Source organism: Equus przewalskii, chromosome 28, assembly GCF_037783145.1.
Source record: "Equus przewalskii isolate Varuska chromosome 28, EquPr2, whole genome shotgun sequence".
In the NCBI taxonomy this organism is placed as follows: Eukaryota; Metazoa; Chordata; class Mammalia; order Perissodactyla; family Equidae; genus Equus; species Equus przewalskii.
Genome location: NC_091858.1, coordinates 16,827,543 through 16,854,233, shown reverse-complemented (window position 1 = coordinate 16,854,233; position 26,691 = coordinate 16,827,543). Strand labels below are relative to the sequence as shown.

The 26,691-nt window shown below is 35.3% G+C and overlaps 1 protein-coding gene across 1 annotated transcript in view; it reads left to right on the top strand.

Moving 5' to 3' along the window:
* The window catches only part of SGCZ (sarcoglycan zeta), a 1,053,589-nt gene that overhangs the window by 601,179 nt on the left and 425,719 nt on the right, over positions 1-26,691 (top strand). Inside the window, exon 2 of the mRNA XM_070598086.1 lies at positions 17,512-17,706. Within this exon, the coding sequence (XP_070454187.1) occupies positions 17,512-17,706 (195 nt within the window). The remainder of the gene's footprint in view (positions 1-17,511; positions 17,707-26,691) is intronic.

Sequence of the window (26,691 nt, the reverse complement as noted above, 5' to 3'; positions counted from 1 at the left end):
TAAGGAAAAGTATACAAGCATTGTGAAAGTCTGTCATAATTTCCCGGTCCCCTTATGGACTTCATGGTTTGCTTTATTGTAGGGTGTATCGAGGTCATTCTGCTGAAAATAGACACAAAAAAGAAAAAATTATTGACTCATAGAAACAAAGTAGAAAATTGGTTGCCAAGGGTTGAAGGTGGGGGAAATAAGGAGAGGTTGGTAAAAGGATCCAAACTTTCCGCTGTAAGATGAATAAGATCTGAGAATCTAATGTCAAACATGGTGACTATAGTTCATAACACTGTTTCGTATAAGTGAAATTTTCTAGGAGAGTAAAACTTAAATGTTCTCACCCCCTACTTCCCCCCAAAATGATATTTATGTGAGATGATGGATGTGTTAATGAAATAGATGGGGAAAATCCTTTCACAATGTATATGTATATCAAATCACCACAATCAGCACACTAAATATCCTACAATTTTCTGTCAACTATACCTCAATAAAGCTGAAATTTTTAAAAAAATCATGCTCTTTCATTTACTTCCTCATTTATTCAGTGAATATTTAATAAATACTTACATGAGTCAGGTGTAGTTCAGCCCTGGAATTGAATAAATGAATGAAATATCATTAATCAGTAAAACAATGCCTGTCTGACCACTAGGGGCAGTTAGAATTTTACCCAATTCTTAAAACTGAGATGAAATTATGTATGTATTACTTTAATGTGAGGAGATAGGAAGGTTAAATGTTGAATATCCTTCCAATTTATTATTGAGAATGGTATGTTTCTTTTACTTCTTTCTTAATGTAATATACATAAATAATTAGCTGTGGCATTGGCTTGATAGTGTTGAAGATAAGTAAGTTCAGGTAAAAATTGAAATATACATGATATTTTTATATGAGAGCAGAAAAATAGTGGTAAGCTATTTTTAGTAAATTTATCTATTTTTATTGAGGGGCTACCAAGTCCATATAGTGTAATAGGCTTATTTGTTCAATTACAGACTATTTCTCAAATGCCCTTAACAGGCTTTAGTACTAATTTAGTAATCTAGCCCTAATTTAAATACCTCTTTCGGCAATTGGAAATCTTAATCAAAAAATAAATGTACTATTTCGATTTGAAACTTTATATTTTTAAGCAGTACTTACGATTTTCAATTCAGTAAATCTTGAGTATGTTAATTCTTATTACTTAATTTCATGGAGTGCTTTTTTGGTGATGACTCTTTAAATGAACATTCTCATGGGCAATCTAATGAGCATGAATGATTCATCATTTTTCATCTCCCTCATCTCTTCTTACATCGCAGGGAATTGCAACACTCTTATTTGTATCACTAAACTCAAATTTAGGGAACAATGAATTATGTGTCGAGCAGCCACCACATTCTTGGTGTGTGCTCTGCTCGTATTTAGAACACAAAACTTCTTCCACTGAAGTTGGGTTCTATCCAAAGAAATTGCACTGATCTGTCTCTATTGCTCCCTAATCTGTTAAATAAAAAAGATTGTGAAGAACAGGTGCGAGAAAGCGTACCTATGGCTTTGAGCCAATGTCTTCAGGTCATTGTTTCCAGGAGACTGCCTGCTGGAATCCATCCCAGCGACATAAAATAAGTTCTTAGGAGAATTTAATTCAAGTTTAATTTTGCCATTTTTCTTATGTGTAGATGAGTATTAAATGTTCTATTCCTAAAAATTACCTTAGCTGCCTTATCCTTAACTCTTACCTCTACTACACGTTTCCTCACTCAATGACACAGCTCCCTTGGTATGTAGTGCCTGGTTCTCCCTCTTTTTCTAGGCTTTATTACAAATTTCAGTTTTCTCTTCCCTTTAAAAGGCTCAGCTCAGGATATCCTTTCTTCATGGAGCAATGATAAACAAATTTGACCTTTCACTGTTTTTTCTCTCATCCTGTTTTTCACTGTATATTTGTCTATATATTTTCAATTTACGGTTATACGTGGTTTAAAACAAATTCTAGGCAGATTTTCATTACTCTTGTTTTACAAGAAAGGTGCCTAAAGCACAAATTTGAAGTCCAAGTTCACACACAGAGGAGGAAGCTAATAACTGTCCTGAGATAGGTTTATATGCTTCTTTCACAGGCTTTTATATTTTTACTGATTTTGCACGTGAGCATAACTTCTGTGTGTGTATGTATACATGTATACGTAAATGCTGAAAGAGTACTGTTGGTTTTTGTCATTTAATATTGCATTTTTGTGATCTATGAATTTTAATACATGTAGATCTAGTTCAATTCATTTTCATTGCTCTGTGTTATTCCACTCTGTAAATATACAAATTATATATTTACATTTCTCTATTATTGAAAATTTATGATTTTTTTTCAAAATTTTAGTATTACAAAACATCCTTTGAACGTGTTTAATTCTTTATACGTTCTGGGATTTCTGTAGTGAATATAGGGAAATTCTGGGATATAGGGCATGCACATTTTCAGCTTAAAAGATATTTTTTTAATTGTTTTCCAAAGTGATTTGCCAATTCATACTCCCACTAGCAGTTTTTGCGAATTCCTCTCTCACCATATTTTTCCCAAAACTTGGTTTTCTTGATAACTTTAAATTAACCATACATGTGGGTCTAGTTCTGGAATTTCTATGATATTCCAGTGGTCTATTTTCCTACCCCTGAATCATCCCCATCATGACTGAATATAGCTTTATAATAAATCTTTATATCTAATAAAATAAATGGTGTTCTTACTCTGAAATATTTTTATTCTTTACCCTTCACTCATCAAGATGAATTTATTTCCATTTTGTAGCAGAAAATAAATTCACTGTAGTTCAAAATTAGAAAAAAAGAGGCCTGCCCTGTTGCATAGGGGTTAAGCTTGTGTGCTCCGCTTCGGCGGCCCTAGGTTCTTGGGTTCAGATCTCAGGCGTGGACCTGGCACCGCTCGTCAAGCCATGATGTGGAGGCATCCCACAGAAAATAGAGGAAGATTGGCACAGATGTTAGTTGAGGGACAACCTTCCTCACCAAAAAAAAAGAAAAATAATTCAGTTCACCGATTAGGATACAATCACATGCTGAGAAAACAAAGTTATTTTCTATACATATAACTGCAAAGCATCCAGTCTTATTTTTAGATAATCTTATCGATTTTCATGTTTTTGTTATGTTGCTTCCCAAGAAGTTATTTTCATATTTTTCAGTGCTGCTCATGTTTCTTCAAATACGTTTTACAACTTTGCATTGCTGTTCTCTTGGACTGATGCTGTAGGACATGCAGCTCCCTGGAGCTTCAAGAAGTAAGCACCTCTCTAGTCCTCCCTATAGTGTAAGCATGGATCCTCTGCATACATTTCCTTATAGGCATCCAGTGCCTACTCAATTCCTACAGTTCAAGGGAACTCACATTTGCAGAGTTGATCCATCTAATTTACAGAAAGCCCAGTGAGAAAACTCTTCCTTTTCTTATTTATGGTATTTTCCAAACATTGGTCACTTTCTACAAGCTTCATAATTTGTCTGCATATTCATGTACCACATATGCTACGTGTTGAACACTAGTCTTCACATTGACTCACTACCTCTACTTAAATAAAACTGTTTTTAAAGGAAATTTTAGACTGATACAGTAAGTTGGAAAGCAGTCTCCCCTGCAAAAAGACAGCAGGAAAGATATGGCCGGTTTCACCTGCTGCTGTAAGGTAACAGCAAGATAAACACAACGAAAACAAAACAAAGTTATTACATCTCAATTAGAGAGATGCTGTTTACCTGAAAAGCTTTCTAGCAGCTCTTTTTTTTGAGGAGTGGCTAAAAATTAGTAATGTGCTTACCAGCATTAAAAAGACTTTCTACACGACGTGCTAAGAAAGCTTGGAAGCGAATATGAAAGAGATTAGATTTCGCTTTATGTGAATCAAAGATGTTTAATATCATGTTTGTCCACTATTGGAAATGATTACATGTACCACTTAAAACAATCTTCCCATGACCAGTGGTACAAATCTCACACTAGTAGAAGCACAGATCACATTCATTCGACTCTGTGTACGTGGATACTAGAGATAGCGTAGTGTAGATTTAAATATATTTAAAGTGCTTTGCATGTGCTAGGTGTTTAGTAAATATTTCCTGGGGAAATAGTGTGGCATAGGTAAGGAAACAAAAACATCAACAGAACTCCCATATCAATCTAAGACTTGAATTCAAAAACCAATTTTCTACTCATTTCTGGGACTTCGAGTATGTTAATTTTTTGCAGTAGCAGATTGTTAATCACAAAAATGGGACTTGTGATACTCAACTTTCATACAGTGGCGCTGAGGAATAAAGGAAATAACCTATGTGAAGGGAGAGCTCAGTGCTTGGCCCATGGGCAGTGTAGGGTCTGACTGAAAAAGTGAGTTCAAGGGTGAGCCGGTCCCTCTTACAGCTCTTGCCCCTGCTAGTTCTTGCCCCTACTAGCTCTTGGAGAAAATAACCTCCCTGAGCCCCATTTTCCTTATCTTATGAAAAGGATGATAGCTTCCCTCTGGGTTGTGGTTAGGATTAAACGAGGTGACACTTGTTGGGCATTTGTATCTGGTGCATGATAATCTCCATGCAATTGTTTGCTGTTGTTATTATTATTAATTCCCTTTCTTCCTCTTGAATGAAGGACCATTCAGCACTAAAATGTGCATTTTTTTTTTAACTGAAAGGAATTCGTTTTTATTTTGTTATAGAAAGTAATTTGCGTGGGTATGAATAAAAATAAATTACTTCATTTTGCTTCATTTTCAGATTAAATAGAAACATTTAGCCTTTTAGTTTAGGCACATAACCAAACATGAGCTGAGCATAAACATATCTAGTAGGGAGGACTAAAGTGTTAAAACAAAATTCTGCGGATGGCACTGGAACATGCATTGATGTAATGTCACCTTAATTCTGTATCATGGAAATAATCTAATGAATAAGCACTTTATAATTCATCATTAAATATTCATGTTTCAAGTAAATTTTAATATGTGGATTTTCACTCATTCAAATAAGATGCTTAAAAGTTTTTTAAACAATTAGGCGATTTTTATTATTGTTTCTTTACCTATTCATTTCAACTTACCTTTTCTAAGGTACTATGTATAATAATTAAGTAATTAAATCAATCAATCCATCAATCAATGAAGGATCACATTGGCTATTAATATTTTCAGGTATTCTTAGTGTGAGCAACTGACATGCTCTTAAACACTTGTTTTATATTCATCTAGTCAAACTCCCTATCTGTGCTGTTTCTTGATTGTAAGATAGGTACTTTTAAACAAGTTAAATGCAATTCACAAAGGTCACCAATTTATAATATGGGCAAGACCTTTTCAGATCATCATGTAGAAGCCTAAGCTCAGTATTGTGGCCTGGAATACAGCTCTCCAGATCTCTGGAGAAAATGCTCTTTTAAAAAATAATTTCTGGGGGCCAGCCTGGTGGCATAGTGGTCATGTTCATGCACTCCACTTTGGTGGCCTGGAGTTCCAGGGTTCGGATCCTGGGTGGGAACTTACACACTGCTAGTCAACCACACTGTGGCGGTGCCCCACATACAAAATAGAAGAAGATTGGCACAGATGTTAGCTCACTGACAATTGTCTTCAAGCAAAAATAGGAAGATTGGCAACAGATGTTAGCTCAGGGCCAATCTCCCTCACCAAAAAATAATAATAATAATTTTGTAAAATGCAATCAGAAAACAACTTATACTTTGGGAGAATCTGGAATCGAGTCTTTATGCAAGCTTTGGAGAAAGTGCTTTGGTCACCACACAGAGGAGGCACAGGGATGGTCATATGGGGGCACGACAGTGAGCTCTGTGCAGCCAGCTGGTTTTCTGTCCCATGGATGGGTGTCCAGAGTGTAGGGGAGGAAAAATAATTTTTTACCTACGCTCTGAGTTCTTGGCTGAAGCTCCTGTAATAAAGGACAGATTAATAAGAGAAAAACAAACAAGTTTATTAAGATGTATACCTTATACATTCAAGGGAGATAACCAAGGAAAAATGAGTAACCCACAGAGGTAGCTTAGAATTCAGGCTTAATGACCATCTTAATAGGGAAAGGGGAGGGGAGATGCAGGCCTCTTAGGGGAGAGTAAATGCTTTTTAGGAAAGATGAATGGGCTCTTAGGAGAATAGGTGAGATGTATGATAGTTTGTGACAGAGTTTGTCTGGCTATGATGTGACTCCTAGTCTCCCTCCTCTCCTGTGACAAGAGTCAGTCCTCCCTGGTTGATGGCACTCCTGGGGAGGGGATCTACGACAATTGAGTTCCTTGTGGGGGATCTACCTGTAGGCAGATAAGGAGAGGTCAAAGAAAGCTTCTCTCTGCATTTGCTGGTTTCCAAATGCTTCCAGCTCCAAGTAATCAATATGCTGAAGTGGCATATTTTGGGGTGGCATAGCCCACTACCCTTCAGTAGAAACAGTAATTTCTTGCTTGGTTATAGCAAAATCAGTACATTAAATAATCTTTTAAACCACTTTCTTTTATACTTGTGAACATAATGATCAATCTCACTGTGTGAAGGGAGTATTTAAATAAGCTTCTTTTCCTTAATCTTTGTAAAATTGTTTTGTTTCCATAGAAGGAAACATTTTTCCATCACTTCTTTTCATTTCTATTGATTTCAACTATGTTAACCAACTGAAAGAGTTTTTCAATTTCAAATTACTAAATAAAAATAAAACACAACTCTGTAACAATTCATGAAAACAGCGAAGAGGCAGATAGGGGTTCAAAGTGTGTTCTATAAGATAGCCTCTTATGTTATTCACATTATGTTTTATTTCATTTTTTATCTACAAACAACTTGATGTTTAGTTAGATTTCCAAATTCCGTAGCTATGTATTTTTTAGCACTTTATTCCCTGATTTAATTTTTTAAAAAATCAGAGAAGCAAAATTTCAATTTTCTTCAGAAATTCTAAATATTATATAATTTTTTATAGGAAATATATTAACTGATATATGGTGGAGTAAAAGCTCTGAGATATTTTAGATAATTTGTTATACATTATCTCATTTAATCTTTACATAAATTTCTAAGTTAAGTGAACTTACTCTCAATTTTCAGAGAAGGAAATGACTCACAAGAAATAAATACATGCTTAGGGTGACATAACGGATGTAGTAGGAACAATATTGAAATTTAAAACTTTGTGAATTCCATCCTCTGACCTTGTTGAAAGACATGCACCTCAGAAATGAAAAAGGAATGACAAATTTATTCAATCAGATCTTTGTGAACACCTGGTGAATGCGTTACAATATCATTGGACAAATAGAGACTACAAAATATTTGTTTATTCAGTAAGTGTTCTGAGCACCTACCTCTTCAACTTGAGAGAGTTACAGCCGTAAACAACCAAAGGCCCTGTCCTCATATGGCTTCTATTGTAGTGGAAGTGACAGAAAATAAACAGAAGAATATTTAATTTAACGTTAGGCAGAGGTAAGTGCTATGAAGAAAAATGAATAAGGGAGAGAGAAATAATGATGGATAGAGGTGTGCTATACAGTTGTGGAATGTTTGCCTGCAAAAAATGATATTTGAGTAGAAAATAGTCTTTCCAGCGCCCTGTGGAACCCTGACTCACTTCTCTGACCTCACTTCAACATTCAATCTCTCTGCTCCTGCCCTGCTAGACCCAGAAATGACAGTCAAGTTCTTTCCCCTCTGCCTGAAATGCTCTTCCCCCTAGGGATGCATAGGTCCCCCCATCATGTCCTCGTGGGCATCACTTGACTCTTGGTTTCCCAGTGAGGCTTTAAAAGGCTACCCTGTCTAAATGGCAACACAGGTTTTCATCGTCCTCTGTCCTTGCATTACATAGCTCCTTATTACTGTCCCAATTACTACATATTTTATTCATTTTTCTTCTTCATTGTCTGAGTCCAAAATGACAGCATAAACTCTGTGAAGGCTGGAAATTCCGTATATTGTCTTCACTGCTGCATTTCTAGCTTCTAGAAAGACGCCTTGTAAATAGAAAGTGCTAAACTAACTTTTGTTTACTATATGAATAAACATGATGATATTTATGCTTTGGGACTACGTTTCGTGAGACTAAGTAATAGAAGCAAGAAATAAGGCAGAAGTTGGAAACCTTTAAAATAATCTTGCTCTGATAAATCCTGAAAGAGAATGCTGGCAATGAGGACTCATACGAACAGATATATGTGAAAAATATGAGAAATAAAGATGGAGCTTTTTGTCCCCCAAAAAGAGACATAGGACTTAAATGTCAATAATATTCTTAGATTTTTAGCTACAAGGACTTAAAATATTGTGCCGCTAACAATAGAATCAGGGACATGTCTAAATACTTCAGTGAAATACTTCAATTTTATATATTATATCTACTGCAATTCAGAAGTTTTCTAATTTAGAGCACTACAGATTGGGAACAGGGGCTTACGTTTGAAGTTAGAATTAGAGATATGTTTTTGAAGATCATTATTTCAAAAAGCCCTACTACCAGTCCTGAGATATCATCTGCTCCAATAAAGGACCTGAAACAGCTACAGCTTTTATAATTCACAAATGAAAAATATAATGTCTACGATTGTGTGATATTCTTTTGAATCAAATATGATTCCATTCACTCTCACCATACTCTCTAAACACATTTCCAATTGCTGGAATTATATACTTTCTACATATATTTATCCATTTGTACAGTCAACAAACAGTTGTTGAATTATTTGATGAAGCCTATGAATGTAACGGTAATGTACTAAATGGCACGCTACAATTCCCACGGTGCCCTCTTTTTTGAGTTACAATAAAATTCAATTCAATTTCAGCTGAATCAACAAAATAAATCCACCAGCAAAATACCTAGCATGGAAGATCCATTCAATAAAACTGGGTATTAATCTCTATTTATCATTTATGGCATACCAACCTCTGTGTTTTGTGCTAAGGTAACTAGAAAAGAATTCTAAGCAAATGAGTTTATAATATTATCATGATTGTAAAGGAAGAAAAATAATTTTCCCTCTATGCTTCTGAGTTCTTGGCCGAGAATCCTATAACAAAAGACAGTTAACAAGAGAAAAACAAAAAGTAGTTTATTAACATGTATACTTCACATATTCAAGGGAGATAACCAGGGAAGATGAGTAACCCAAAGAGGTGGCTTAGAATTCAGGCTTAAATACCATCTTAATAAGGAAAGGGGAAGGGAGGGGTAGGTCTCTTAGGGGAGAGTAAATTATTTTTAGGAAAGATGAATGGGCCCTTAGAAGAATAGATGAGATGTATGACAGTTTGTGACAGAGTTTGTCTGGGTGTGGTGCCAACTTCTAGTCTCTCTCTTTGGACAAGAGTCAGTCCTCCTTGGTTGATGAAATTTCCAAGGAGACGATCTATGACGATTGAGTTCGTTTGGGAAGATCTGTCTTTAGGCAGATAAAGGAAACTTAGAGAAAACCTCTCCCCGCGTTTGCTGTTTTTCAAGTGCCTACAGCTCAAAATAATCAGTGTGCAAACTGGCATGTTTTCAAGTGGCATATTCTGCTACTCTTCATAAGCTAAGACAAGAAACAACCATCAAACAAGTGAAAAGAAAAGAAAAAAGAGTACAACATATACATCCTGTAAAAGGCTCTTCAGCTAACAAGAACACCCGGTTAATCTTATTTAGTTTCTTAACACCAGCTCTGAAAAGAGGCTGATTTGTAGCATGTAAAACAGACAGAGAAAGTGTCAACAGTCCTCTTCTCTTTTCAAAAGGCGGGCTATACTCATGATTGAGTTGTGCCTGACCAAGGTTAGTATGAGTAATGATGGATGAAGCATTCATCTCTTCTCCTGGCCCATGATTTCCTGTTTGGTCCCTAGTAAGATCCAACAGCAGGAGAGTAAAAGGATCGGGGCCAGGGCTCAGTGAGTCATCTCTCAGCACTGATGGAGGTATATTCCCACGCTGGCCCCACTTCATGACAACTATTCAGACCTCTTTTTATGTCCCTCCTTCAAGCCATTGGATGCTGAACTGGTCTGCATTTTGTGTCTGCCTCTAACTTGTTACATCAAAATGGGCCTTATCTTTCTTTCCTCCCTTTTAAAAACCTAAACAATTCAAGAGAGTTGAAGTCTAATTATGGACCCACTTGCTTGGTCTTCAAACCAGGTAGTCAACATTTAGTTATGCTAGGAATAAGGACTTTACAAGGTCATCTTTGTTTGATTCATTTAAAGCAGAACATTCTAAATTAAAACATATTCTGTATAAATCTCCTCTTTTCCTCATCTCCAAAAATGAGATAAGCCAAAACAGAACACATTTCTTAAGAGTTCATTACACATTAGAAAATTTTACATCAAAACAAATTTGATTAGGGGCTGGCCCAGTGGCCGAGTGGTTAAGTTCGCGCGCTCTGCTGCAGGTGGCTCAGTGTTTCGTTGGTTCGAATCCTGGGCGCGGACATGGCACTGCTCATCAGACCACGCTGAGGCAGCGTCCCACATGCCACAACTAGAAGGACCCACAACAAAGAATATACAACTATGTACTGGGGGGCTTTGGGGAGAAAAAGGAAAAAAATAAAATCTTAATTTAAAAAAAACAAATTTGATTAGACCATAAATAGTTTAAATTAAGCTGGTAAAATGTAACTAAGGTTGTGCAGTGGGAAAACATGACTTTCAATAGAGTATTTAGAACTTTATTTGCAGGATTTTTGTAACCTGTGGTGCTTTCCACTTAATCGTCAAGGCTGTAGAAGCCACGCTCTATCATCCTTGTTTGCATTAAGTTTTTCTACTTGCTGGTAGAATAGGAGCCAATAATCTTTACTCTTTCTCTGAGTCTCCTTACTATTGTTCTTAAACATATTTTCCTGTTGAACTGTATTGCTTTAATAACTGTGGGCTTTCCACTCGCCCAGGTAAGCTCTCCAGCTGTGTTTCTGGCAAATTTGTTTTACCTTAAAGTTTTCTCCTTTTTCTCCTGCTGGGCAAGCGTAGCAGTGCCTGCTAACGGGCTTCTCATGCTGAAATCTTCATGTAAATGGTGCTCAGGACTGTCTGTGTTGGTTTATCTCTTGATGTTATAAACCTCTGAGTGGGCAAAGCACTTCTTAGCCTCCTTCAAAAGTGCTTTAATCGTTAAGTTTTTCTATTAACATCACATGAGAGAATCTAAGAAATGAGTTACTTCAATGTTGGGAACCTAAAGCTAAGTCCGTGCCTAAACAAAAACCCAAACCTTGGTTGAGTTTTCATTGAATTAAATACTGAAGAAGTCTTTCCTATATAAAAGTGCTTAATTTTAGAGTGCATGAAATATGTAAAATAAGCAAAGAATGACTATGGGGTCACTGAAAAATCGCTTTTGAAATGTCCACGTTTTAATAAAACTTTTATTCATCTGGAAATGTGTTTCCCTTTTAATGCCAATTCAGTATTTTTTGGTGGTGGTTGTTTTTCCTTTGGACTTGTCTAGAATCCTCTCCTATTTCCTACCTCAAGAGGCAGCTCTTTTGACTGAGATCTTTCGTCATTCTTTAAGTTCACTTGCTAGGCTGCTTCTTTTCCGGGCTGTAAAACCTGACTACAGCATTTTCCATAAACCAGTTGGAAAAAAAATCCATTCCAAATGGACATTTTTCTTAAATAGCAAATTTTAACTGCCATCATTTTGGAATGTGCCTTTGAGAATGAAGTATCATAGATAGGGAGAGGTTTAAATTGCCATGGTAAGTGGACTTTACTGTATCGTTTTCAGTCTCTCTCAGCATTAGTAGCTGTTTAGAGACTCATTTTCTAGGAGCAGAAAACAAAATGCCTTTCTGTGGTGTAAGGTTCACACCATACAACTTGGACACTTCAAGCATTTTGTTTTCAAAATGATATTTCAATTGTGTTTTTAAAATTAATTCCAACAGCACTTACGTTGGGGATCACTAGCTAAGAAGTGGAAGATAAATTTTTAAAATGAGTATTTTAGCCATTTAAAATGAAAAGGTCACTTCAGCATCTTGCTTTTCTACTGCCATATTGTTCTTACAGAAGTCAGTGTAATATTCCTTTGAGGGCTGAGGGAACTGGGGCAGAGAAAGGCTAAGTGACGTGTCCTAGGATGAGAGGAATAGAATGGGCAGGCTGGGATTGCCGCTTGGCACACAAATCTGAGACAGCATTTAGTCTATTCCGGTCCATTCCTTGTCTGAACAAACAACAGACGATTGTAGCGTTAAATCTAACATGATCAACACTTAACGAACAGCGACACAATTGATTTACCACTTCTTCTAGAATAGAGCTATTCCCACTGAGGAGGTTAAGGGTTTTGGGAATAGAGATTCAGTTTTTTATGGTCACAAGGGTGTTGCCTTTTGCTACTTGCATGTATGTGCCAAGTCCTAGCTTCATAATCAGAAATTAAAAGCAGTTTCCCAAATTATCTATCTTACTCTCCAGGAGACACAGTCTTCTCTTTCATATTCGTATTTCCCATAACACGGAACACAGGGAACAGGTCTGAGCAGAAATTAAATGCTTGATTTATATTTTAATTTTAAGGAATCAAATTAGTGAGTGAGATAAACAAATAATTTGCTACTTCCTTCCAGTCCTTGTGCTTACATCTCTGCATTATATCCTGTGTTTATGTGAGTAGTATCATAAAATTGTTAAATGTGATATTTAAAAAACAATTATGCCATTTATATCACTTCCAATACAACATTGGATTCTCTTTACAGCTTTGTCTTCATATTTGCAATTTTGTGGTAAAATCTGGACTGGAGGTAATAGGTTCTAAAACTTGCACTTGAACTAACTTTCTAATGTCCTCAAGCTTTGTACGAAGTTCTAGAGTCCTTTTTCTATTCTTGGTAAAACTCAGATTTCAAAAACTACGTTCCGCAACTCACTTCCAAACTTTCTAGGTCTTACTGCCATTTTTCAATGGTTCAAACCCCCTCCCTCTTAGAGCCATGAGAATAGAAACACGTGGCAACAATTGGTCATCTTTTCAGGTAGTATTTCTACCTTACAAAACATCATACAGGTCATTCATTAATAGCTTTTATTTTTACCTTTAATTTAGTCAACAACAATTTAAAACAATTATCTTATGCATTGTAATCTCCCTAAACCTCTTCTTTCCTTCCTCTATTCTCACAAATATTAGCAGAGCTGAATTTTCTTTAGCCTTTCCTGTCTATCCAGAAAGATGCCGCATCTAACTATATTGACATGTGCTCTCTTTTCTCCATTCTCAATTTTAGAAAATAAATAATAAGACCTCATTGAAGGAGGGAAAAGATTATCAGGGTCAGAAAAGACAAGATGGCACTTATACATGCTAGCGTTCTAGGTCTCATACATTGAAATCCAAATAAAGTAGGTTTGTGGTAATGGAGCCTCTGAAGAAGTGTGCTGGAGGAGGCGAGTCTTGGTGCTACATGTCCCCAAGCCTGGCAGCTCCAAACTTAAACCAAAGTGCAGCTACTTTCGGGTTTGCATATGCTAATGTGAGTCATAATACCAGTGCATAAAACCAAGAACTATTCTCATTGGATTGTGATAATTAGAATGTGTTGTCCCCACTTTGTGGGGCCCCGCTGCCTGGTTGATCTTGTGTCATTGTGGCTAGCTCCTTGATCACCACCTCACTGAGAATGTGTAACTCATCTCTGGATCCCAGCTTTGTCACCTCAACTATTGACCCCATGTTAAGTGTCCTCATTTCTTTCATTCTCCATCTTCCGTCTTTCATATAGACTTGCACTCACCCCTGATTCAATACTCCAACACTAGATCCATACTCTCATCTGAAATTCCATTTCTCTGCTCTTCTTGACCTCACAATAAATTGTCTGTACTCACTTTCTCCATTTCCTCATTTCTCATTTTCTATTTAGCCCACTTTAATTAGAGTGTCAAATGCTCAAAGATCTCTTTTAACTCTATAGAAGATTCTCATCGTTTAAGTTTCATCTCAGATGTCACTTCCTTTGCAAGGCATCCTCTTTCTGCCACTTTTAAAGTGACCCCCTATTATATTGCAATGCCTAGTATCTTCATAGTGTCTGTCACTATTTAATATTATATTGCTTATACAATGTGTCTATCATGTTATTGTATTTATCATGTTCAGAGTATGTTACTATTTGATACATTTTTCTATTTCTTAATTGTGTTTTCCCCAAATATGTGAAATTCATGGCTGCAGCAATCTTGAGCTCTACCTGCACTTTATTTTTCACTAAATACATATTTTATCAAATAAAGATTCACTTCTGCCTAGAGTCTCAGTAACTATGCCCCACTCTGACTATTTATATGAAAACATGTAAATAATGGATGCTACCTAGATTGGAATAGTTGGTACTTTCCCTTGGCCTTATTATTTTGTACCATTATCCCCTTCTGTGAGGCAAGGGAGTAATAACAGATGGTCTCTGATACTCTAGTTAATTTCTCTCCCATTCTCTCTAGCTCAGTAGACTTCACCAGTATTCACCAGAGCTAGATTATGAGTGATGAACCGTGTTTAGGTCATTCCAGATTAATTCATTCTCTTCCAGTCTTGATATGCTGGGTTATTAAATTTACTGAACAGAATAACTCTTTCTGAAAACCAGATTTTCCATCCTTTTGGAGAAAAATGTTGAAAACTTCACAATTTCTAATTCTACTTGTCCATGCATCTTTTTTTTAACCTTATTACATCTTGCTGGAAATTTTATTCACGTTATTTCAAAAGTATGTTTCTTCGTAAAAGAAGTATAAAGTCCAAATTTAAACCAGTCCTTCCCTGAATTACAGAGGCATACAAATAAATGCATTTACCTTAACGCGAATGCTGAAAACCATCTTGATCTAAGAAGGCTGAAGATTTCTTTGATATTAACTAAGAAAACCTGGGTTTTAGACCTTATTTCTTTCTAATGAATGGTCTGTAGACATGAAATATGGTATGACAGAATTGCAAAACTAAGATGAAGAAGGTCCCAATTACTTTAAGGAGACAGCGCGAGTGTACACAAGCTTGAAAAACAAAAGAATTGCAAAGAAATGATTTTGATGATGTTGAATTTATATTGTGGAGGAAGGTAGAGAGGACTAAGTCAGAGAGACATCCCAGTAGACTGACGTTTTCTCTCAGGAAATCCTGATCATTTCTCTCTCTTTCAGGAAATCTCCTTAGGTGTTCTGAGAAAATAAATCTCTCTCCAAGCGTACATTTATTTGATAGATTCCTTCAGAATGACAATAAGTGCTTAGTGAAACAGTTTTCTATTTTATTTATAAAATTCTCATAATGCCAGGAGAACCCAGATATTTCCAAACATTTTTAATACATGGAAACAGATCAACATTTAGCATTTTAGGCAAAAGTTGTAGAAGTTTCAAATTTATGATCCATTTGCTTAATCCCTTAGAGTTGTATGTTGCTCTTCTCTGCTGGTGCTACTATGTCCTGTAACACCTGTGAAAAGATCTTGAAAAACACTCAGATCTGTGAGTTTTAAGAAAATAGGAACATTTTAAAGAAAATTCTAACCTTGTTGTCTTTTTGAAGCTTGGATATTCTAAAGCATCTTGTGATGAAGAAAGTATATAGTAATAATGTTAAACTCATTTTTATTTAAGAAAACACTTGAATTTCTTAAGCTGATAAACATAGCTTTAATTAAATATTTTTTTTTCATATTTTCTTGACAACCTTTTTTCTTGGTCTTTTGTTATCTGATTTGTTCTTCAAAATTGTTGGAGACATTTGATTATTTACTGATTATTTTGATTTTCCAGAAAGAAAAAAATTAAATCTTCTTGCTGAAAGATCATTTGTATTGTGCTTTGTAATTTGTATTTGTTTTGTTTCAGAGACTTATTCTCATTTCTTTTCTAAGGCACATTGATCTCCCCTCCATGTTTAAATAGAATTAGCAGAAATAGAATATTCTAGGGAAACTGTTTGCTTTAATATGAGATTAAAGGCAAAGCATGCTGGGAATAGTCAGAGGATTTGACTGGTGACTTTCAGAGACCAGCTCTACAAGGGACTGTGTCCTACTCACCTGTTAGCATATTCAGGCTTCTGCACTCCCTGCGCTCCCTCCGCATCCATGTTCTTCCTCCTCTCAGGCTCTTCCATGTTCTTGCCTTCAATTGTGATGGTCCCTAAAATTCCTTTCATCCTCTTCTTACATATATTTTCTACTTTGTAATCATAACCACAGTCAGAACCATAAAATCTCCACCAAAATCCTTAGGCAAAGTAAATTCCCGTGGCACCTGTTATAATACTTATGTCACACAGCAGTTAATAGGTTACACATCTCTCTTCCAAATTGCTATCTAATTAAGGATTAAAGCATTATGGAGAGTTCCAAGATAATATTAAATATTAACTTATGTAGTAATAATGATAATAAATAAAGAGGTATATCTTTATATTGTGAAAGAATTTGCTCATATCATCTATTATTATTAGCACTTGTAATTTATTTAAAATTATGACAACTTATACAACTATTTTTATTATATAAAGCATAATATGTTTTAATCATAAAAAATTGAAAACATAATATTTAACAGTGCATTAATACAATTTAAAGTTGTAGCTCTAAAATTTAAAAAGTGGGAAAAAGCCAAATGAGAACTTTTTTTTTGCATTTCTCAATGTATAGTTCAACATTTTTTTTAGAGTAGGATTAGGTCAATGAACTCCATAACTTAATACTTTTATATTGCATATTTCATATTACCTATATTTTATATTACTTAGGTAATTTAAATTCTTTATTAATGTTTTTATTTTGGTATTTATTCAACATTATTTCTGTTCTGCTGACAGATTTATGCTTATATCATTATATTATAAGATAGTATAGTCTATTGTTGTGCTTATTTAAAAATCAATTTTTTTCTGATAACCCATTGAAATACAACTAAAATAACCAACAAACTTCTAAATTAATGCTTTAATTAAATATCTACATTTATATAATTCTAAATAAAAGTGTATTTTCTTTTCATAAGTTCCTGCAAATGCAATGAAATTTTACAAAATCATATATGCTCAGCAACTTACATCCTGCCTTTTTAGATAAAGGCACAGAAAAACCTTGTGATACAGTTGGTCTCTGTCTACCCACAAGGCCAGGTAAAGCCTGTTCCAAGAGTGGCTTGCATGTGTGCACAGTCGTTGGGTTGCAGGTATCCAGAAGTAGAGCTGATAGTCTTCAATAGACCCGTGAGAGGAACTGTTAGGATGGGGCAAATCTGACGGAAAAAATCTGCATCTTATAGATACAACAATCAGTTAAATAGCTCGAAAAAGTAACATTGATGACCATGATTAGAGAAGTTTTGTAACCTTTTAAACAAATTAACTAATAATTAATTTTAATTGCACAGCAACAATTATTTGAGCACTCACTACCCATTAGTCTTAGGTATGTTATGTCTTTCGACTAAAAAAAGATTAGTTTTATTTTTAAATACTTCTTTTCTTTTTTTTTTTTTCCAGATGACACGAGAACAATACATACTAGCAACACAACAGAATAACCTGCCAAGGGCTGAAAATGCACAACTGTACCCAGTGGGCATTTATGGATGGCGAAAGAGGTGCTTATACTTCTTTGTCCTTCTGCTGTTGGTTACCATGATAGTTAACTTAGCCATGACAATATGGATATTGAAAGTTATGAATTTCACTGTGGTAAGTACTGCCATGATTTTACATCCATTGCTTTTGGTTCAAAGATGAGACAGCTCTGTTATTTTTATTTTGTTAATTGAAAGTTATTAATCTCAATCTTAAGTACGTGTCTTTAAATTCCAAAGACTGTCATATATTATTTTAAGATTCTATTCAATATGTTTATCCATGACAGCACATATGATATTACTATCAATTAAGTGTGGGAAATTTAGAGCATGAGACAGCATACCACGTTGATTGATTAGAATGTTAGAAGACTTTAAGCCACCAAGCACGAATTATTGCTTGCCAGCCCTGGGATTCTAAGAAATGAATCAGTTTTTAGAGACGGCATTTCACATTAAAATTAATATTATAAATCAGAAGTACCTTTGAATTACTTTGTATAGAGTATTCACATTTATATTTCTCTATATCTGCTTTCTATGTAACATACTGCATGATCGAATCTAAATCCTGAACTTTCTCCTGGGCAGCATGGACCAATGCCTATAATTGCTATCAGATGGTGATCTTATTCTTTTGGAGCACGAACATGGTGAATACAAGATAAACCAGAAATTAAATCACTCTTTTATAAAAATTAGTAGCAAAATAATTGTATAATTCATGGATAAATTTTCCTTCCGTTTATTGAATGTGTACAATAAACTTCTGAGTATGACTTATCTGGGAAAAATTCGCTGCTTCAGCAAGGTCTAGTTCAACTCATTTTATATTTCTGGCTAAATTCTTAAACTTGTCTACTCTGCCTTTAAAACATTCTGCCTTTGCTTAGAGACGTCAGATAGCTTCACATTTACACAGGTATCTTTCACTTGCTCACCAGACAGCTGTTATTCTTTAGAACTTGGCATCCTCCGGGGCGAGTGTAAAGCTGGGTATTTTATGGCACTGATCTTCCTATAGTGGGCTGCTTTAAAAAAAACAAAAAAACAAGAAACAACTCTGCTGTGTATTGATTTAGCAAGAGTAGTTTTTTTCTGATTCACTAGCATCTAATTCTAACTCGAAATAGAATCTCAAAAGGGAAAATAAGCCCAGCATCTGTCCATAGTGTAGGGTACCACAGTTGCGTGCAGAAGGAGGCAGGGAGGGCGGGTGGCTTAACCTTCCAGAGAGGAAAAGCCATAACCGTGCAAATGAGGATAAAACAGCATATGCTCGTGGAGAAAAATGAGCTGAGCAAGGGTTCCATTTTTTTCCTATACCGTGCAAATTTTTAAGGGTATTTATCAAAAGAGAAATGAAAGATGAAGAAAAGATGGGCAGAGCTCAGTATACTCCAGGGTTAGAGAAAACAGTGCAGCCTAGAGAGGGATACATGCTCAGGGTCCCTGATCAAGGCCTGTGAGTATGTGGACGGCCAGAGGGGGAGTTGGGGGCCCCCAAGCAAATTATTGCTTGATGAGACTGGTAATACACCTGAACCATTGCTTTGTCCCAAGAGTTGGCTCAGTTCCCCCAGCCCCCCAACCCCACAAACACTTGGGAATATTTTGGCCTGAATGTCACTAATTCCACCCTAGTCTTTCTGTTCTTCTGAGCTCTGCTCCTACCTTCCTAGATTAATATCTGGGCTCTATTAATGATTCATTGATCATGTAGTAGGGGTAACGTATATACCCCTACAGATTCTTTTATGTTGTCCTTTCAGCCAAACTAGCAGTTGCTGCCAGCAACTTTTTCAACCTCATTTTTCTTAACTAAAAAAAGAAAACATTTTAAAAAAGAGATAAAGAGTAGAATTTTCTCCAACTTTTAAAATTTTGAGACTTCAGTTTCTTTTACCAAAAGACGTGTTTCAACATTCATGAAAGATGTGATCAACTGTCTCACTTTAGGGAGCCTTGATTCTATCCAGTGACCAGGCCACGGGAATTTTCAATTCAAGCAATGTAAGCTTCTCAAGCATATTTAAATTAATTAAGAAAATAGGCAAATGCATAATTACGTGCCTGCATGCATCAGGCTCCCAATACCTTGCCCCATGCCGAGGCCAAGTCTGGATAAGGCATTCAAGGGAAATAACTGAAACAATCACCTTTGTCCTCAAGATCCACACAGCCCTCAGGGTTTCTGTCACCTATGGAGGTATTTAATTTGAACGTCAGCTGGCCAACATGTAAATGTCAACATATTCTTGGGGATAATGAAAAAGAGTCCATAGGAGTCTTGGTATTTATTTGTTTTTATTTTTACCATATCTTTTTTATTTTAACCACAATTTTACTTTTTTATAATTAAAATAGAAGGTTCTCCTTTGTTCAGCCATGTAAGCTATTTGTATGTAGTTGAAATTTAGTTGTAGTTGTCTGTAGTTGAAATGGAAAGATGAAGTTGCAATTATTGTATCAAGATAACCTTTGTAAGGTAACATACTCTGTCTTAGTTCATACTTGTTAGAGAACTTCTGAATTACTTAACTGGTTGCAGACTTTAGCAGTCCTGAATACTACACATCAGATTAAGTTGTATGTACTTGAAAATTGTGAAATAATTTGGAATCCTCTTATTTTAGAGCAGTAAAAAAAATCAATTTCATGTTTTCACTAGTACATTATGATTGTATCAGTCTTCTGCAGCGAATACCCAAATCACTTGCCATACTGTAGTAAGAAGTAGCAAATGATGTGTAAATTGTTAGCGGGGTATTATTGATCTGTACAAAATGTATTTCACTTTCATTATAACTGTTGCCATCAAATACATGGAAATATGTGGTTTTTAACATCTTTTATTTGAGCAAACTGGGCACATTATTATCAAAATAATATGTTTTCAGCACAAGTGTAGCTGCCAACCTATTTTATGATGCTTCTTGGAGTCTATCATTCTGACCAATATTACATGATCTGTATGGTTGATACGACCTTATTCTGTTTCTCATTTTGTGGAAAATAAAATTACTTTGCTATTGAGATACCTGGTTGCAGAGAATCAAGAAAAAGGAAATAAGTTTATACTGCAGAGTGAAAGACTTAGGATAGATATAAACGATAATTTCCTGGCGATGTGAGTTGATAAATCTAGGAATGAGTTGAAGAGAGAAATTTTGGAACTTCATTCTTCCAAGATCAGTACAAGCCAATTACTTCTTCTTGTTGGTTGGTTCATAAAATATCTTCGTGGTTTAATATAGAAGGATTAGTCTCGTAGAGCTATCAAATCCAGGCACTCTGCTGAGACAATATTCTTTTCTTGGTTCTAGATAAATTAGGTCTATATTTGAAAATTGAAAATTAATACAGTAATTAAGTATTTATTTTAATCACCAAAGTACCAAGTAAATGTGGGTGGCATCCAATGGCAACTTAGTTCTATTAGGTATGTTAACTAGCCAGCAAAAGAAAGAATGGAAATGTAAGTGCCAATTATTAAGCAAAGAGGGAGAGGAAAGTCATGAATGTTGTGGCTGAGAAGTCAAGAATACCCAGAGGTGGGTAATAATTGAAACAATCAATTAATTGAACAAATTGGGGGAAAAAAAGTCTTAGAGATTCGTATGATCAGTGGGATGAATGTTGCTTGAAAGGAAATCCTATAAGAAGTAGGACTGAATAAAATAGTCTTTTAGGATTGAAAAGGAACTGGGAAATATTTAGTTCAATGATCCACATATTGCTATTGGTCACTCTGCAATATTCTCTTCATTTGGTCCCTCAGCATCTGCTTAAATCTCCATTTGGTTGATAAGCAGACTATCCCATTAAATCACTGGATAGTTCTATTGTTATTTAGTATATTGATGTTTGTGCAATTTCCCACTATATAACTTCAATCATGGGATCCTAGTTCCATTATTTCAATCGGACATGAATTTATTAATTAATTTGTCAAGACCACAATATGTTCTTTTATATATACACACGCATATACACATACACATATATATGTACATATACAGTTATACACATATACACATCAAGGATATATATACCCTTGATCATATTTTCTTTTAATGTCTAAAATCGGAATATGTAAGAGAGATTCTTATGCAATCACTTTGATTTCTTTAGTTGCCACTTGCTTTTCTTTGTTTTAAATATTATCTATATTACATAATTACAATTATAAGTTTACAAGACTACCAACCCCTTTAGGAAATCTTTCTGTGTGTAGCTATAGGCCATAGACTCCTTGATATATTTCATCATATTTTCTTTTCTTTTAGTGCAGCTTTCTAAAGTTGAGAGTACATATATTACTATATTCAGTTTTCTGCTTTCTAACTTTCTCAAAGTTAAAATATTTTTAAGTTAATTTTCTGGAGAATGGGAAATAATATACATTTGCAGAGTCTTAAGTCTTAGGCTCATTCTAATACCTTGGTAAGTGAAGTATCATATATTTCCATCTCACTCTTGTGACTATTTTTTACCTTCAGCATTAACCCAGTTACATATTATTCATAGACATTATCAATCTAACTAAAATCACTAACGTACATTTGCAATATGTTATCATTTGTTAGCGTGTCTATCCAAAAACTTGTTACTCCTACAGTTTTCTTCATTTCACTTTCTAATAGAATCATGACTTTGAATGAACTTTTCCATCTACATGTATCCAGCCAGTTCTTATACTTATCAAAGCTGTGTTCTCATCACAAATGCATTTTATTTCTTACCCAGAATCTAAGGATATGTTCCAATATCTGTGAAGCTTAAATATGAAATAACTACGTTTTGTTGATTTTTACTTGTTTCTTTTTCCTCTCGTTAGTATGTTCATTGAAAACACTTTCTCTTTATATGATTCTTTTATTGTCTGTCTGCCCTCCCCACAGATAGAACTAAGCTCCAGGAAACCCAGGGATTTTGACACTTTTTTCACTACTGTATTCTCAAGGCAGAGGACAGTACCTGTCAGATAATTAGCCCTTAATAAGCATTTGTGGAATAAATATCCATTTTTTACATTACCTACATTGAAAGCCAGCTAACTCTTCACTTCACTATGATTCGTGTTCTTCCAAAGGCTTGCCTTGAGCTGAGAAGAATTGATACAAAGAGCACTGGTTATTTCATATCCCTCTATTGCTGTTTAAGACCTCATAAGCACATGAGATAGTTCTCTGGTATATGCAGGGGTATTTATTAACTTTTACATTGAAAAATTAGTTTTGTTTTCTGAACACCAAGTTTAATAATTCTAAGCAGTCCCTACATTTAAGACCTAACACATTCCAGAGAGGCAGGGGCAGTCTTTGTTACCCATAGCAGTAGCACAGACAGTTGCCATTATTAACACTTTCACTTATTTATCATGAAATATTGTATCCTCCAAAAGAATATACATATAATATATATTTAAGGCATAAATAATAAGAATATGAATAAATAATAAAATGAACACTTGTGTCACCATCACCCAGCTGGAAAAATAAATTTTACCGGTATCTCCTAACTCTATTTAGCAAGAATCACAGTCCTGAATGTTTTTCTTGCTTTTAGTTTCATGTGTGTGTATGTGTGTATAAAACTCAAACAGTATATTGTTTTCAGTTCAACAATATGTTTTTGAGATTTACCCCTGTTAAATGTGTGTAGCGGCAATTTATTTATTTACTGCTGAAAATTTCATTGAATGAACATACCTGATTTATTTATCAATTCTCCTTCTGAGTTGTTTCCAATGTATTTTTGTTGTTGTTGTTTAATTTGCTCTCACAAATAATGATCTTATGAACATTCTTGTATATTAATAATTGTAGTTGCACGTGTACAAGTGTTTCTCTAGGTTCTAGAATCTAGAGTGTATGTCTAGGAATATTGGCTTTTAATATCAATTTTTTTCCCAAAGTGATTGAATCAATTTGTCTCACTACCAGCAACCTATAAGGGTTTCTTTTGTTGTCCTTAACTCTTTTTTTTTTTTTTTGAGGAAGATTAGCCCTGAGCTAACTACTGCAAATCCTTCTCTTTTTGCTGAGGAAGATTGGCCCAGAGCTAACATCTGTGCCCATCTTCCTCTACTTTATATGTGGGACGCCTACCATAGCATGGCTTGCCAAGCGGTGCCATGTCCACACCTGGAATCCAAACCAGTGAACCTCAGGCCGCAGAGAAGCGGAACATGTGAACTTAACAGCTGCACCACTGGGCAGGCCCCTGTTGTCCTTAAGTCTTAACAGAGAGTTGCCAGCTAAACTGTCTTTCTACCTCTGAAGCCACAAATCTGAATGGCAACTATCTCATGATCTTCCTTATTTATTGGTTTGTTTGTTTGCTTCTTTGTTTGGGTGCCTTTTCTAACAGATTTATTTCTATATCTATTTTTATTCGCGTCTTATCTTTGTGATAGGACATACTATGCTGTATTAGGTATATAATTATGGTTCGTCTAAATATATACTCTTCTCCACCAATTTTCCCTCCATCTCAATAGTGTGGAAATTCCTCAAGGAGCAGAAACTATCTTATTTATCTTGATATCTTGGCCAGGCACATAGTACATGATACACTATTTTTGGTTGACTATTTATAATTTTAAAAGGTCTACATTCACTTTCAGTAGAGGGAGCCTCAAATTTGACGTCTTAATTTTTCCACTTGTTCTCTCTGTAAAACTGCTTTGGATTCCCATTGGTTTCCGTTTTTATGTCATGGGCTTTTGTTTTAGTTGAAGCTTACTCTCTCCCATTAACAGAATGGCCTTCCTCAAGTCCTTTCACATCTTTCAGCCAGGGTGACCAGCTTCCCCTGACAGGAAGACAAGCATAGCACACTTTCTCCCAGAATCTCAAAGCTTGTAGGTAAGATAGTTTTTCAGTGAAAGTATAGTTCTTTGAAGCTCTAGTTACTAGCTCTGACTGACTCCCTCAGTAATAACTATGGAAAATCCCAGTCTTTTCTTTTCCATGAAAAAGAAAGAAAAATATCTTGGATATTATGTAAAAATGCTCTTTGTTTACACTATCCTGCTTCATTTTCTTTGAGACAAGATCTATTAGTAATTAAGAGGTATCATAGGCTGGCAATTGCTTGTAAATTAAACCCCAGATCCTCTGTGCTATCACTTGTTGATAATCCCTCTAGAAAAAGTAACCTGACTTTCAAGCCAGAAAGAAAGTAATTGTATTTCCTGACTTCGAGCCTCTCTTAGAAGGGCATCCTCTTCATGGATCTTCAGCCTTTCCACCACAATCACACACAACTTTCCAAATACCTCTCCATTTAACAATTGAAATCAATGGAATCTTAAGATTTTCTAGAGAAATTTGTTGACTCGACTTGGTCTCATGTTTAGAATATTTGTGATTTTCTGAATTTACTTTGATTAAAAAAATAGATACACATGACAAACAAAAAAGCCCCCACTAATTATAATCTAATCTCCAGTTACTGAAAGAAGGATGGAAGGGATCACTAACAGAAGTTAGAAAAGGGGAGGCATTTTATTCAAGTAGCACACAAAAGCAAAAGAAGGAGTATGGGTTTTAATATTTGCATTTCTCACTGAGTTGTTTTAAAACGTGGACTGAAAATCAGACTTTTAAAAAATTCTGAACTTCACGCTCTTTCCAGCAAGCATTCATTCTTATCAAAACCCCACCAACATATCAGGCGTTACTTTGTATATGCAACAATTTAAGAACATAATATGAATTCATATAACCAGGGAAAATGCTTGAGTTTCTACTACCTGCTGGTGAGCTATTTTCCCAAAGAAAATTAGTGTCAACACCAAGGTTTACCTGGATTGCTGGTACTGCCAAAACCACCTCTCATCATGCATCAAGCAGTGGTAAAAAGTGTGGACTCTGACACCAGACTCTTGGGTCCAAAGCCTGGTTTTACTACTTATCACCTAGGGCAAGTTATTTAAACTGTGGCTCAGTTTCCTACTCTGTAAAATGAGTGCAGTACTATTGTTTATTTCATTAGATTGTTGTAGAAATCAAAAGAATTAAAATCATGTAAATTCTTTGCAAGTATCTGGCATAAACTAATAGCTATCTAAGAGTTCGCTATTGTTACTCTTACTTACGTTCTGCTGTTCCACCTTCACAGTGAATTAACTTGATCATTTCTATTAAAGTTGAGCATAAAACAGTCCTAGACACATAAAGGATCTTAATGCATATGTGTTAATAGATAAATAGTAAATGTTCAGGTCACATTGGTTTATAACATTTTATAAATTTCAGATGTGCATCATTATATTTCACCTCCTGTATAGACTGCATCATGTTCACCACCAGAAGTCTAGCTGCCACCTGTCACTGTACACATGTGCCCTTTTACCCCTTTCACCCTCCCCTTGCCCCATCCCCCACTGGTAACCACCAATCTGGTCTCCACATCTATGTGTTTGTTTTGCACATGTAAGAGAAATTATTTTATAAAGATAGTAAAAAAGTAAATAAATGAGAGCTTTTAATCTTGTTCATCCTAATAATATGCATAAAGGTTAACAGCATAAGCTTTGGAGCCAGCGAGCCTGATTCATATTCTGGCTCCATGAGTACTGCTTAGTGGAATGACCTTGTGCTAGTTACTTAACCTCTCCAACTCCAGTTTCTTCATCTGTAGAATGGTCCATGGTGTTGACCATGGGGATGTTGGAAGTATTAAGTGAGGGAACTCTTATAAAAGTGCTTAAAAGAGAGTCCCAGGGTAAGCACTCCATTGGTGCCAGCTACATATGCTGACAAAACCTACTTCTAAGCATTACCAGCTTTTAATAATTAGTTATTTTATATGATAACTTTTATCAGAGGAAGTGTCTTATTTCTTTGGGATGATGGATAATAAAGTTTTTTTGAAATTCTAATTAAATGTTGAGATATAAGGTTTACCTAAAATTTCTAAGAGGAGCAGTTCAGCTATCAAAATCATCGTTATTTTGATGACCCTAGGCTGTTTATTTTGAAAACCTGCATTAGCTGAAAGTGACCAGACTGGCGTGTCTGAATGAGGGAGCTCATTTGCCAGAGAGAGCTGTCTCCTTTTTGATCCGTTTTGAAAAATATAATAC